Source organism: Amia ocellicauda, chromosome 1, assembly GCF_036373705.1.
Source record: "Amia ocellicauda isolate fAmiCal2 chromosome 1, fAmiCal2.hap1, whole genome shotgun sequence".
Taxonomy (NCBI): domain Eukaryota; kingdom Metazoa; phylum Chordata; class Actinopteri; order Amiiformes; family Amiidae; genus Amia; species Amia ocellicauda.
Genome location: NC_089850.1, coordinates 2750206 through 2765998, shown reverse-complemented (window position 1 = coordinate 2765998; position 15793 = coordinate 2750206). Strand labels below are relative to the sequence as shown.

The 15793-nt window shown below is 35.7% G+C and overlaps 1 protein-coding gene across 1 annotated transcript in view; it reads left to right on the top strand.

Annotated features, from left to right (window-relative positions):
• The window catches only part of nmbr (neuromedin B receptor), a 29975-nt gene extending 21841 nt beyond the window's left edge, over positions 1-8134 (top strand). The window contains exon 3 of the mRNA XM_066701097.1: positions 7619-8134. Within this exon, the coding sequence (XP_066557194.1) occupies positions 7619-8011 (393 nt within the window). The 3' untranslated portion in view covers positions 8012-8134. The remainder of the gene's footprint in view (positions 1-7618) is intronic.
• Positions 8135-15793: the final 7659 nt, after the last annotated feature.

Sequence of the window (15793 nt, the reverse complement as noted above, 5' to 3'; positions counted from 1 at the left end):
CTTTAAATATTATAATATATACAATATAATATTATAATATTATATATATATATATATATATATATATATATATATATATATATATATATATATATATATTTTCTTAGCAGATGCCCTTATCCAGGGTGACTTACAAAATATAAGTGCAATACATATATGAAACGTCATATTCTATACATTTTGCTTTCAATTGTTTTATTTTTTATCTCAACATATTTTTTGTTTTGTTTACGATATATTTTATTTTATTTTATTTTGAATTTGTTACTTATGGTGTTAATTTGAGCCCATAAGACAACCAAAGGGTTAGGCTATATCTTTACCCCTTATAATCATGTTCTATTTCATTGCAAAAACTAATAACAGGCCTTTTATAAAAGCATAGCATAATCTATTTATAATAATAAAACTATTATTTGTAATTATTTATATAACTTTATAATATTAATTAGTAATTCATAATTCATCAAGATTCATATAAATAACAAAAAACATCCTATACTTAACACATAAGTGTATATAATAGGAATCTATAGGAATATTGCAAAATCACATACATTACATTACACAGAACAGAAAGTTATGCAGGTGTCAGAAATATACTTTACTTACACATGAATAATGTGCCAGATTAAATCAAAACCTTCACCCACCCGCTAATAGAAAACTACAAAACTGTACTCAGTTGCTGCTTCATTTGTAGTAAGATGCCACTTTCTTCTAATCGTAAATGTTACCGCTACTATGTACAGATTTGTAGTTTTCTATTAGTGGGTGGGTCAAAGTTTTGATTTAATCTGGCCCAATGTCATATGTTTTGGACATCCTGACTGGAAGTAAAAAATAGTATTATGCATCTGTTATGGAAATAATACATGCATTTTTGACTAAAATGCTGGAAATTAGATTATATATACACATATACACTTTATATTAATGCACACAATTGCTTTTCTTTAAACATTTCTTTGGGAATCCAGTATGGTTAAAAAGTATTTATTGCCTCTCATATACTTTTGTATGTGGGAAGTTAACAGCATCTTAAATGCATCTGTCAAGTAGCTGAGTTTTCTAGTCTTTAGTAATAAGAGTGAAATAATATTGAATAAAGCATAAAGGGAATACAGCAACACTAGACCTGTATTTGTTATTCCACACTTGAAATGCATGTAAAGTTTAACTTTATTTTAATAAAAAGTTGTGATCCTTTGCCATATTAAATAGTCTGAGTAGATGCTGCTTGTATCTTTTATGGATGACATTTCACTGAATGTAGTCCTTATTATATCCTAGGCATATAATAGCATATGAAAAGGTCTTTCAAGTCTTGAGTCTTCAGAAAGAACGAGTACTCCCTTGTGAAAAAGAAGTATACTAAAAGTACACTTTGGTGAAAATAGTACAAAAATAGTATAGAATACTATTTTTGTACTATTTTCACCCAAGTGTACTTTTAAGATTACAGGATGACTTGTGTAGATTGGAATTTGTAAATTGCATTATGCTTTGAACTGTACTGTATTTTTGCACTTTGTATTGCTCTTATGTTTTGTAAGTCACCCTGGATAATGGTGTCTGCCAATAAATAAACAATAATAATAATAATAATAATAATAATAATAATAATAATAATAATAATAATAATAATAATAAAATAATAATAATAATAATAATAATAATAATAATACAGGTAGCATGGCACCGCTAGTTCACAGAAAGGCTAGCAATCCAGGGTCTGACTTGAGCAGAGAAAATTGCAACTAAATAAAATCCAATGGCAATATTAAGCTAGTTGCAAAATTGGTTAGTTATTGAATGTGACCTAAGAATATTTGAATACAGTCTACCCAAGATATTTGAAATACATTAACTATAAGAATTTTGCAGATACTGAGCCCATTTGAATGAGGTTTTCAGAAGGAAAAACCTCTCTCCAGCATCATTAAATACAACTGCACATAATGCAGCTAATTAAAGTGCATCTCTTTCATATGCTGATGCAAGGCCCCTTTGAATGATCTTTGTTATTAGTTGGACCTAACATGACATAAGTCCAAATCTGCAGTGTAAAATCTGCAGATGATTAAATTAAATGTTCTGATATTTACCTAAAATAATCTAACATCAGTGGGTGATAGTGGATCATCTATTCAGTTCATTGTCTTGAGTCCAGACAACTTGAAACATTGCTCTTTTTATAACCATTGCCAGCAAATATGACATAATTAGTACATTGACTTCTTGTCCAAACATGTTCATTTCATCTTAAAAACATAAAATATAATTTCTAACTACTATTTTTTCTTATTAGTATCAGGATAGGGTGCACTTTAAGTGCATAATTTTATTCTGGGGGTTAATATTTAATGATATAAGAAATGCTAAATTTACCTTTCATAAAGGGATCACTTTGAGGCTCTCCAAACGTGACATTTGGGATGTCCATTTCTAATTTCTCATTGAGTAGGCATTATTGGGGGTTGTGAAAGTGGTTATTTATGTATCTGTGTATTTGACCAGCACAAAGCAAACTTTTTAAATCTATCCTCTTATCCAACTTCGTGCATGGTTTTAATTATGTATTTTTACCTTATTTTCACATATATTCACACATAATGGATTGTATTTTCAAACACTGGAGAGAAAGATTTTATTAGATGTTTAGCACAGATTCCAATTAGGGTATTCGGAAGACAACCCTAGGTGTGGCGCCCAAGGCGAATCAGCCTTACGGAACCCTATGAATTTTGTGTACATTTAGTGTTATTGCTATTGCCAGCTTAACCCATGTTAACCAATGAACAATCAAATCATGGACATCAGATTGATTATTTAAATAATGACTATGCTGCATGGGGCAAACTAAATAAATAATAGAAGAATAGCATAACTTACCAAAGGTCCACATAACCTTTCATGCAACATTGTTGTCCTTTTTGTTTTGTTTAGTTGTAAAAAACTGCACTCCCCAATGCAACTGTGTGGTCAGAAGATTTCATAACGAGTGCCCTCAATACTTTTGTGGAACCAAAGGATTTCTATTGCAGATTTTAGCAATCATTTTGCACAGTAACCTTAGCTCAGTATAGAGATTCTCACCATTTATATCCTGAGATTCTCCGTCAGACAGTTTATCGTTCAAGTTCATGCAACGCATTCACAGATCTCCATCTGCCATGTCACGTAGTTGGGTTACATCAAAAATAAACACACACATATTAGAGAAATCCTGAAGACGAAAGGTCATTGACATGAGTCCTTAATCCACTATGACAAAAAAAAAATCTGTTTGAAAAAGTATGTGCTCAAATTATTGCCATAAGAAACACATTAAAAAATATATATATATTGCAAATTAGAAAAATAGTTGAAAATGGAACAATATTTTCTAGGAAAAGTAAAATAATGGATGTTGAGATCAAAAATAAAACAAACGAAAGCAAAATGTATAGAATTGTAAACAAAAATAATGATGTCAAAAGCAAAACAAAGAAACTAGCACGCAAATAATTTTAAAGCAAAAACAACTCATTTTATTCAATTTATTTAATCCATTTAGTTTACATTCTTGTCTGGAGTTACTACCTTTGGTTACATTACTAGACTCTTTGCTTTCGCCATCCGTTTCTTTGCGTTTGCTGACATTTTTTTCCAATTACGAGTTCTGGTACAGTTTTTACATGTAGGGGGGCTTTAGAGGTGGGTGTAGATCATGGGTCTCCATTGGTCCACTAGATTTGTGTGACGGTTCTTCCTTTTGTTCACCCCCTATAACGACGGCCCTGATTCTAATTATATGCACATTTCATTTGTATATTAATTTAAACTTAAGTTTATTAATGTATTTTCAAGTCTTCTGAGTCATGTTCTTTTTCCCTGTATGTTATTGCTTTAAACGCTACAAATGCTGACAAGTAGGACATTTGACACACAACTAGCATCTGTATTGTAGCAGCTTGGGCGAGAGGAATCCAGGAGTTAAGGGAGTCCCGGAACAGGCGAGGGTCAAAACTGGCAAACAACAATGCCAAGGAGGTGAGGTCGATAAGGCAAGCAAGGGTCAACAATGAGGCGAACTGGCTGGTAGGGAGAATCTGGGAATCGAAGGTCAAGGTACAAAAGGAGGTTGAAAACAGGCAATCAATAATCAAGGGGAATACTTAGAATAGCAACTCGAAAGAAGACTAGACTTAGCAATGAGTGGAAGTGACCAAGGGGTTTGTATACAAGGCAGGAGTTGTAAGGTAATTGGTGCTGGGGCTTTGCTGAGTGAATGAGAGCGGAGGGAGATGAGAGAGAGTGCACTGGGGTTTGAGGAATGTGGATTGACATGGTTAAAACTCTGGTGATGATGACCTCTGGGGTGAGGCGGGGAAGTGCGGGAGCAAGCAGTGACAGCATCTAGTTTGGTTCTGGAAGCCCTGATGATATGACCTCATACAAGGACACCCAATTAATGATGCTTACATTTATAAAATATAATGTATATGAAAAACAAAATAATATTGAATATTACATATTACTATTAGAGAATACACTATGAATGTTAGGTAAATAAACTGTTCTGTTAATCAAGATTTATAGTAATATGGAAATTATTAAAGTAATACAATGTGATGATTGTTAATGATTGCTCAATAGGTGAATTAATGTGGAGGCTTTATAAGCTTCTTGGGGACTGAAATACAGAGGATTGAAATACAGCAAATGAAAGCTTTGCAAAACACATAGTCAAAAACTACAGACTACACTACAGAACTACAGAAGAAGTACCAGACATTGTACAATGTTATTTATTAAGTAAAACTATCTTAAAAGATCATCTGGACATGGGTGTGTTAAACCATTCTCCAGCATTATCATAGCTGCATCATTTGTGGAAGACATTATATATGTGGGCACCTTATTTGTGGGAGTTATGGTACATTTGTGGATGGGGGGGTTTTGAATTTCTGGGCAGTTATTACATTTGTGGTTTGTATGCATTTTAAAATTACACATACGTGGAACAACTGCTATAGCACGTTCTTTCCACTTTGCATTTCAGCTGCAGCCACCTCAAATTGTTGGCTCCTTCCTCTGCCTTTAGGTTTCCAATTTTGTCTGATTGGTCCATCAGATTAATTCAGAAATAATATTAACACAAAATAATAAGTCATAGTTAGCAGACTTAAATCCCAATGCAGCTGAAAATCACTTTGAGTGAATTAAATGTAACTTGTCTTCCTGTGATATTTTCAAAATAAAGAAGTGCATGAACAGTACATTCCCCTTGTCATTTACAACTCATTTATATCTAATTCAATAGATATGTTTAACACACTACACAAAGCAAGAATATTTATCCTGTGGATTTGAAAAATGTGTAGATTTCAAAAGGCACATATATTATTCATATGGTATTTGAGCTTTTGTAGAACCATTTATATTGCAGTGACAGGTAACCAAGAGCAGACACTTATTTTTTATGACAGGAAAATGTCTACTGCTTCGTCAGTGAGGAAAATAATAAAATTAATCTGAAATAATGTTTTACTAATGCTGTTTATACAAACCTGCATTTTTTCATGCTTTAATTTTGTATATGTTCTGTACTTTGTTTTACTACATGTATTTAATTTGTCTCTGTTGTAATATCTGCCTTGTGTAAGAGAAAAGGTGAGGCAGCGAATTCCAATGATCTTGTATTTCCATACACTGTACAATATTAAATACCAGTACCTATGTGTCAGGTATTATGTTCTAAATTTTGTTTGTATCCTGACACACATTTTGTATGATTTACAGTGCATCTGGAAAGTATTCACAGCGCTTCACTTTTCCCACATTTTGTTATATTACAGCCTTATTCCAAAATGGATTAAATTAATTATTTTCCTCAAAATTCTACAAACAATACCCCATAATGACAACGTGAAACAAGTTTGTTTGAAATCTTTGCAAATGTATTAAAAATAAAAAACAAAAAAAGCACATGTACATAAGTATTCACAGCCTTTGCCATGACACTCAAAATTGAGCTCAGATGCATCCTGTTTCCACTGATCATCCTTGAGATGTTTCTACAACTTAATTGGAGTCCACCTGTGGTAAATTCAGTTGATTGTACATAATTTGGAAAGGCACACACCTGTCTATATAAGGTCCCACAGTTAACACTGCATGTCAGAGGACAAACCAAGCCATGAAGTCCAAGGAATTGTCTGTAGACCTCCGAGACAGGATTGTATCGAGGCACAGATCTGGGGAAGGGTACAGAAAAAATTTTGCAGCATTGAAGGTCCCAATGAGCACAGTGGCCTCCATCATCCGTAAATGGAAGAAGTTTGGAACCACCACCAGAACTCTTCCTAGAGCTGGCCACCCGGCCAAACTGAGCGATCGGGGGAGAAGGGCCTTAGTCTGGGGGGTGACCAAGATCACTCTGACAGAGCTCCAGCTTGTCTCTGTGAAGAGAGGAGAACCTTCCAGAAGAACAACCATCTCTGCGGCACTCCACCAATCAGGCCTGTATGGTAGAGTGGCCAGACGGAAGCCACTCCTCAGTAAAAGGCACATGACAGCCTGCCTGGAGTTTGCCAAAAGTCACCTGAAGGACACTCAGACCATGAATGGCAAGCGTCATGTCTGGAGGAAACCAGGCACCGCTCATCACCTGGCCAATACCATCCCTACAGTGAAGCATGGTGGTGGCAGCATCATGCTGTGGGGATGTTTTTCAGCGGCAGGAACTGGGAGACTAGTCAGGATCGAGGGAAAGATGAATGTAGCAATGTACAGAGACATCCTTGATGAAAACCTGCTCCAGAGTGCTCTGGACCTCAGACTGGTGCGAAGGTTCATCTTCCAACAGGACAACGACCCTAAGCACACAGCCAAGATAACAAAGGAGTGGCTACAGGACAACTCTGTGAATGTCCTTGAGTGGCCCAGCCAGAGCCCAGACTTGAACCCGATTGAACATCTCTGGAGAGATCTGAAAATGGCTGTGCATTGACGCTCCCCATCCAACCTGATGGAGCTTGAGAGGCCCTGCAAAGAAGAATGGGAGAAACTGCCCAAAAATAGGTGTGCCAAGCTTGTAGCATCATACTCAAAAAGACTTGAGGCTGTAATTGGTGCCAAAGGTGCTTCAACAAAGTATTGAGCAAAGGCTGTGAATACTTATGTACATGTGCTTTTTTTGTTTTTTATTCTTAATAAATTTGCAAAGATTTAAAAAAGTGAATTATATTTCTAATACAAATCCCTCTGAGAAAATGTATATTATTGGTAAAAAAAACCCAGACAGAACAAATAGAAAAGTGTACTGCAAAGTAATAGTAATAAATGCAAAGGAAATATTCAAATCCTTGAGTATAAGATTCACAATATTTTGATTTTAGGATCAGAGGAAGAGAGGTCATTGTAACAGGTATGAATTGCTTGTAAGTCAACATGCAATTCAGTGGTATGGTAACATTTTGTGTGTCAAGCTTCAGTTAGATGCACTTATTTATTTGTAAATCATGCAAACTGGTGTATCCCCTGAAACATAATCACCTCACTAGCAATGCTTTTGAGTTATGGAACACAGAACAAGAAAATATAACATTTTTTTCTTCTCTTTCTTTCTAAGATGGAGACAAGGAAACGTCTGGCCAAAATTGTCTTGGTGTTCGTGGGCCTCTTCGCCCTGTGTTGGTTCCCCAATCACATGCTCTACATGTACCGCTCCTTCAACTACAGAAAGATTGATTCAACATTGGCTCACATGATCATCACCCTGGTGGCCCGTATACTAAGCTTCTGCAATTCCTGTGTCAATCCTTTCGCTCTCTACCTGCTCAGCGAAAGCTTTCGCAGGCATTTCAACAGCCATCTGCACTGTAGAAGAAATAGATACCGGGAGCGTACCACCAGCTATGTACAAAGCTCTTCTGCCATCAGGATGACTTCCATTAAGAAAACCAATCCTACCACTACCACGCTCTTCAATGGACACAGTCTCAAACGGGAAGTATCGCTGTGAGTCACAGCAGGAGGAGGGAGTTGTCAGGTGGGGGGCTGCGAGGGTGAGACTTGACTTTAAACAATTTCTTTCAGGATGATGACATCACAGAACATTTGTCAATAATAAATGTATTGGAAAATATTTTGTAGACTGTCATGGACAGTAGACATGGACAGTGAGGAAGAATTGGCATAATACTGCTACAAGGATGGTGTAATGCATGGTAATATTCTAGCATTCAGTGTAAGTGAAATTTCAATCGATGCTTTAAAGTGATAAGAGTTTGAGACCATTGTTAGGTTTAGCACATATTGAATGTGGTAATATGTCCCTTTGCCAGAGAGGCTTATCAGCAAAAAATCTAATATGTGGGTCAAGGCAATTAGATTGGCTGGACACACATTAATGGTTTTTTTTACCAGAAAAAAGAGAATTCGTGAGGTGGATGACATGTATTTTTTTTGTATTGGCATAAATACATGCTACAAAAAATCCTGTAAGAACAGTATCTAAAGATTTGTCTGTGTGACAGAGTGAGTTCCCTGCACATTTAAATCAGATAATACTGAATAAACAAAGGCCTTTGGGAAAGTATTGACTAATAAAATAATAATAAAAACAAATCAGAATAAAAACAAAGATACATAAAGATACCATGCCTATAATTAAAATTATTGTTACCATCTTGTGAAGTGTCATTCACTTGTTTTATCAGTTGCATAGCAGCAATAATTTGGTTTTATTTCTTTGTGTGTTACTGTTAAAAGATTTAGAAATCTGCCATAACATAGGTTACACATCTTTAATGCCTCACACTGGAATATTTGTGAGCATACATCATTACCATTTTCCTATAATGTATTTTTCTTATTCAATCTTAAATTGCTAATTAAGAAAAAATTAATAGGATTCAGAGGTATGCTTCCCATTAAAATAGTGCAGTGTGCAATGTGCTATCATAGTGTTTATCCAATTAATGTCACAACTGTGTTTTAATTGTTTAAATGGCACTATCTTACATTGAATGAAAAAGAAAAGGGTATCAGGAGGTAAATAATAATATTAATAATTGAATAATGTATTTCAACAAAAAATACAAAAATAATAATAATTTTGTTAGAAACAAACTGGAATCATTTTGATGTAACAATTATCGTGCTGTTTTATAATCATTTTATTATCATTTCATAATCTACATTATCCTGCATGTACTTTTTTTCCCTTTTTTTTCCTATATTTGAAGTCAAGGGTGTAACAATTCAGTATATGATTCTTGTGTTCAATGAATGTTGAATGTTTGACAAGAAAGCCCAACAGCTGCATGATTCAACAATTAAACAGAACACAGTAGTCGTGAAGCAGCCTCCATGGTCTCTTAAAGTGCTTGAGATTTCACAATTATACATGATAACCAGAGGAAATACTTCAGCGCAAATGGTTTACAATATTAAGAAGAAATGGTAGAATGAAGTAAAAGACAATACAATACCTACGTTTTATAGATTTTTAACTCATGCTTTTAATCATAAATATGTGTATCCATGTGTATACAGGATTCTCTTCCTAATCTCTGGTCTTCAAAGTTTTCATTTAACCTTTTCGACAATCATAGGTAGGTGTACATTTTAAAGAAATGTATACCAGTTGCTGGACCATAGTCCTCTATGGTAGGCCAGTGGTGTGCAGAGGATAGGGACACAAAAGGACTCTGGTCACGGAGAGGGCTGCAATCGACTCTTTAATTAGGTAGCTCAAGATAGAATAAAACCAGATAACCCTATGGGCCCTTGAGTACACAAGGTTTGCACCCTTAGTCTATACTATATTTTCATCCTTAAACTACTGAGAGACTATGGGAAGAGAACAATTTTTCAATCATGCATTTTACAGATATTAGTATTTCAGCTGTAAAATATATTGTGCCTCTTCATTGGGACAGTTTATATATTGCTTTTAGTTTTAAAGTCTTAACTACTAAAAGTAAATGAAATGTTATTAACTGCTTAGTTAAAGAAACAAACAAAACAACCTTTTAATTGCTTTGTGTTGAGGTAACAATAGAAAAAGCTATATTACTCTTTTTAATATTTGGCAGTAAGTGTCTCTTACATTTTATTCCAAAGTGCCTGACGTTTTAGTATTGTGTGCCGACATGCCTATGTCAATGCACTTAATTTAAGTTGCATATGTAATACCTTGATTTCAGAACTATAAACATGTTTTACAATGGCAACATATACAGATCCTAATACACTAACAGAACATAATGATCAATAATGATCAATCCAGCAAATGCCTTCAAAAAGATCATGCTGTTTTTGTTTGTGTCTGTATAGATGCAGGTCTCTGAGGGTATACTGTATCTAATTATTTGAATGTAATGCTATATATGTGTAGACAATAAAATGTATTATAACAGCATATTTTCATCAGTGTAATGGTTCTCTAGATGTAGATGTGTGTTTTGCTTTAAATATAGTTATGTTTATGCGTTTATCTTGTCTTGAATATAAAAATATGTTAACATACTTGCTTACAGAATTATATTTACATGGTGGAATTTGTGATTATGGCTGTTGGATGTTAAGTTTATTACTGGTGCTAGTGCATAAACATCAAGTGACACAGAATTAACACTTAGAAAAGTTCATTCATTCAACTAGATCTATTTGAATGTGCATAGTTAACATCTGTTAATGTAATAACAATACCCTGTAGTAATTGTTGTTGCGAATAAAATTGTATTGAAACTTAAAGATTTTCTTTGTATATTGCTTACTTTGCATATCCATTTGTTGAAATTATATTTTTGTAAAATGTTTCACAAAAAAAACGTTTTATTTCTTTCTGGAGTAATCTAGGTAAAGTACATTATTCATATAATACATTAACTGTATTATATCTGCACTTGTTAGCTCATTGTACTAGGATAATGCTGATTGTATTTTGTACCAAATTATAAACTTTAATTCACCCTATATAAGGGCATCTACTAATACATAATAATATTAATTTACAACATTTTAGAACTTGTGTTTTGCCAGGGTTCTGCATAGTTGGCATGAAAGCTGGTTTCAATCATTTTCTATTTTTGACTGCCAGATGTAACAAATAGATATTCATATGTTTGTTCTAGGAGATAACTACAAATTAATTAACACAGTTTACGTGTGGTGACTTGAACAATTTTCCTAAATCATGTATTCCTTATTTATTTACTGAGAAACTATTTGTTTAATTTTAATTATATATTTTTTCTATAATTGACACACATACTATACAAGATATCACAACATCACTAAATGTTATGAACTCAATGTTTCTGATTTCACAAAAACAGGAGGCTTGTTTTGAGCACTTAATCTTAACATCTTATGTAAATAGTTCTTGTAGCTGCAAAACTGTCAGACCTTTAAGATATACAGCAGACACATTTATTCATACCTAAATTGTATCACAAAGACAATATAACTGAAGAAATGCAAATGTGCAACCATTTCTATGCTCATATACATGGAAATATGTAAAATGTTTATTACACTCCACAGTTTGTTTTACTAATAATAGCAATAATGTCAAACCACAAATGTTCTGTTAGATTTAGGTCTGAAGATTGCGATTGCCATTCAGGAATGTTGATTTTATGTTCATATGACCATTTCTTTGTAGACTTGGATACATGCTTTGGATCATTATCATGCTGGAATTTCCTTTTTTAATGAAGCTTGAGCTTCAATGCATAAGGAACCCGGTTTTTGGCCAGGATTTCATACTGCTTCTTTTTGTGTTGTGCATTCAGAAGATGCTTTTTCCAACTCTGACACTAACACTAGATTTATGCACCTGATGAATGGTACTTTTTGAGATATTGTATTCTGATTAGGCCAGACTTTCTTGGAGATCTCCAACTATTGGCCTTGGGTTTGAGTTTGCCCCCAAAGCACGATTGTCACCTGGCAAGAAAATAAATGTTCAAGTGGCCTTGGGCTTCTTGATGATGGGTTGCTAGTGTCACGAGCGGGGTGTTAAGGGCTTAATTCACTTAATCGATTATTATTACTTAATTATGGTCTCTTTTCACTTTTTTTTTAGATGTGTGCACTGGTTATCTTTTTTATACTGAAGTTGTTGCTTATTTTATTTTGCCTTATTTGGTTTTATTATGATTCTTTTCAATTGTTCAATTTATTGGTGATTGGGTTGAATTATTGTTCATTTGCCAAGTGCATGCCACTGACCTGCATTCTCACCTGGACTCACCTGTATTCCCTCTACCAATTATCTTCACCATGTAAATCATACAACCTTATTTTGGCAAATATATACAGAAATGCATATACCTTCCTAACTGAGAAATGTAGGCTTGTATTAAAGGACTTAAGGAGACAGCTTCGAAGTTCTGTATTTTACAATACAGGCCTGTGCTCACCAAAGTACGACAGATAACACGTCCATGCTGGAGACCACCCAACTGACATATGGGCTGCCATGCCCCGACTCCACAGAGACTAGCACCACATTCCAATTAAGGATTTCACAGACATTCAAGGTACTTTATATATTCAATAGACCAGGGCAACAAACCCAAATACAAACTACATGCTGCTAACAGAAGTGTTACCCAGCTTCTTCCTCAGCTTGATAACAAACAATAAAAGGTGACTTAAAACTAACTTAATGACACTTAAGTCATTCTACCTCAGAACCAAAACATGCTCAAGCCATGTTTATTTTGTGTACTAGTCAAGAATTAGGTAACTCACAATTACATAAAACCTAGTTGTGTATGAGATCTAAATTGTAGGAATGGAATACTTGTTTGTTATTTTACATGTTTTGTGCCTCATGTCAAAAATCGAGTATTGGATAGATCTCCTCTGACTCTTTATTCAGCAATTATTATTTTTTCTGATATTTGATACCAGATAAAAACGAAAACTCCAGTTTAAAGTCCTAGGCCTAGGCATAGTTGGTACTAATAAAACAATAACTGTAATGTTAAACTACAACAATTTGTCCATTGCAACATTTTGGCTGTATCTTATCAGATAAGCATCCTTCCATTTCATTAAACTATTTAAAACCTGCAGACCTAACTCTCTGTCTGAGTATTTAAGATGGGGGTTTATTTCATTCAGGAGCAGACATACACAGAGTGATGCACTGGATGGAGTGCAGTTGTGCTATTCCTGAAAGTAAGCAGAAGACACGGTGCTGGAGGGGGTAACAGTTCAAGGCGCCAGAACCATGGAAAATGGTGAAAGCTTCCTGGATTAAGGATTATAATTTATAAAGAAGAAACCTGGAACCAGGGACGGTGGATAAGGAACCAAGTGTACTGGCTGCTAGAGTCAACGGCAAGGACTATACCACAAGTTTATATTATATGGGGATTAGTCCTAAGAAAGTGACATACGCAGTGGATGTAAAAATACTTTTTAAAGCAATTGAGCAGTTTTGCACTTGCACTTTAAAGACATTGTGTTTGCCACGACTCTAGAGGTTTGAACTTCATTTGCACTTTATTATTGAGGACTGTTGCCACCATACTGCCTCCCCTCTGGTAGTCCGCAGTTGAAGCCACATCTGCAAGAAATCAAGGAATGGATTAAGACATGCAGCACTAGATGTTTAAGACTGTGAAACAATTATTGGGTCCTCCTTTCCTGTAGTTCCATTGGAGCCCTGCTGGGTCAAAGAGAGAGAGCTGATAATGGAGTGAAAAACCTAGAAAGGATTCCTTGGAGATTATAGTAGAATTGAATATGGAACTGTATACAATTATATCATTCCGACCTGCAGCCTCACTGGTGTCCTGTTGGCCAATGGAGTGCTGGTCCGGGTTGCCTGGAAAGAAGAAAGGAATAAAGATTAGCAGATTCTCCAGGAGGGGGTCTCTGCTGCAATCCTTGTGCGACCTACCTGTGGTGGTTGGTCGTGCTGCACTTCACCTGCAAGGAAAAAAGGAAACTTGGTTTTATGGTATTTTATTTAGCTCCTTTTCATATTATTTTCCTGGGTTATTTTTGGGTAGGGTTTTTAGTATTTTATGTGCCCAATGCAGTTTTATATATTTTCCCCAAACCCTGTTGTATTTTGTTCCCTGCCAAAGTAGTCTTTGTGCCCTGTCTTGGTAAATTCCTGTAAATATCATTGTTAAATATTGCCTGTAGACCTGTGTGGTAGTGTCTTCGGATGTCTCATCAAGCCTGCCCAGGTAAAGCGACAGAGAGTGGGTACAACAAGGTCCTCTCATGTTTAACCAAAGAGGTGGCTTGGTCGCATAGCGTGTCACCTCTATCACCCACTAGGTGGTGACACTAAAGTGTGAACTGATGGGTTCAGCTTCTTGTGAAACTTTTTATGGGCATCACCCATTTTGTGAAGGTCAATGACCTGCAACTGTCAGACAACAATCTGACTTTGATGAATGCTACTAATTGCATCTCTGTGCAACCTCTTTTCATACCCTGTAGAAACAGATGACCTTTGGCAGTCGATGCATGATTATTTTTGGTTTTGATTTATATTTGGAGATATTTAAAGGTGTGAATACATGTGATTGTTTTCCAAAAGACACAATATGGCATTATGAGTAAAAGATGGCTCTGTGCAGTGTTGTTGATATGTATGTTTACATTTATGCTTACATATTTTCATTTATTTGAGAAAAAAAATCACATTTGCATTTCTTCTGTTAAATAATATACACTCACCTAAAGGATTATTAGGAACACCTGTTCAATTTCTCATTAATGCAATTATCTAACCAACCAATCACATGGCAGTTGCTTCAATGCATTTAGGGGTGTGGTCCTGGTCAAGACAATCTCCTGAACTCCAAACTGAATGTCTGAATGGGAAAGAAAGGTGATTTAAGCAATTTTGAGCGTGGCATGGTTGTTGGTGCCAGACGGGCCGGTCTGAGTATTTCACAATCTGCTCAGTTACTGGGATTTTCACGCACAACCATTTCTAGGGTTTACAAAGAATGGTGTGAAAAGGGAAAAACATCCAGTATGCGGCAGTCCTGTGGGTGAAAATGCCTTGTTGATGCTAGAGGTCAGAGGAGAATGGGCCGACTGATTCAAGCTGATAGAAGAGCAACTTTGACTGAAATAACCACTCGTTACAACTGAGGTATGCAGCAAAGCATTTGTGAAGCCACAACACGTACAACCTTGAGGCGGATGGGCTACAACAGCAGAAGACCCCACCGGGTACCACTCATCTCCACTACAAATAGGAAAAAGAGGCTACAATTTGCACAAGCTCACCAAAGGACAGTTGAAGACTGGAAAAATGTTGCCTGGTCTGATGAGTCTCGATTTCTGTTGAGACATTCAGATGGTAGAGTCAGAATTTGGCGTTAACAGAATGAGAACATGGATCCATCATGCCTTGTTACCACTGTGCAGGCTGGTGGTGGTGGTGTAATGGTGTGGGGTATGTTTTCTTGGCACACTTTAGGCCCCTTAGTGCCAATTGGGCATCGTTTAAATGCCACGGCCTACCTGAGCATTGTTTCTGACCATGTCCATCCCTTTATGACCACCATGTACCCATCCTCTGATGGCTACTTCCGGCAGGATAATGCACCATGTCACAAAGGTCGAATCATTTCAAATTGGTTTCTTGAACATGACAATGAGTTCACTGTACTAAACTGGCCCCCACAGTCACCAGATCTCAAGCCAATAGAGCATCTTTGGGATGTGGTGGAACGGGAGCGTCGTGCCCTGGATGTGCATCCCACAAATCTCCATCAACTGCAAGATGCTATCCTATCAATATGGGCCA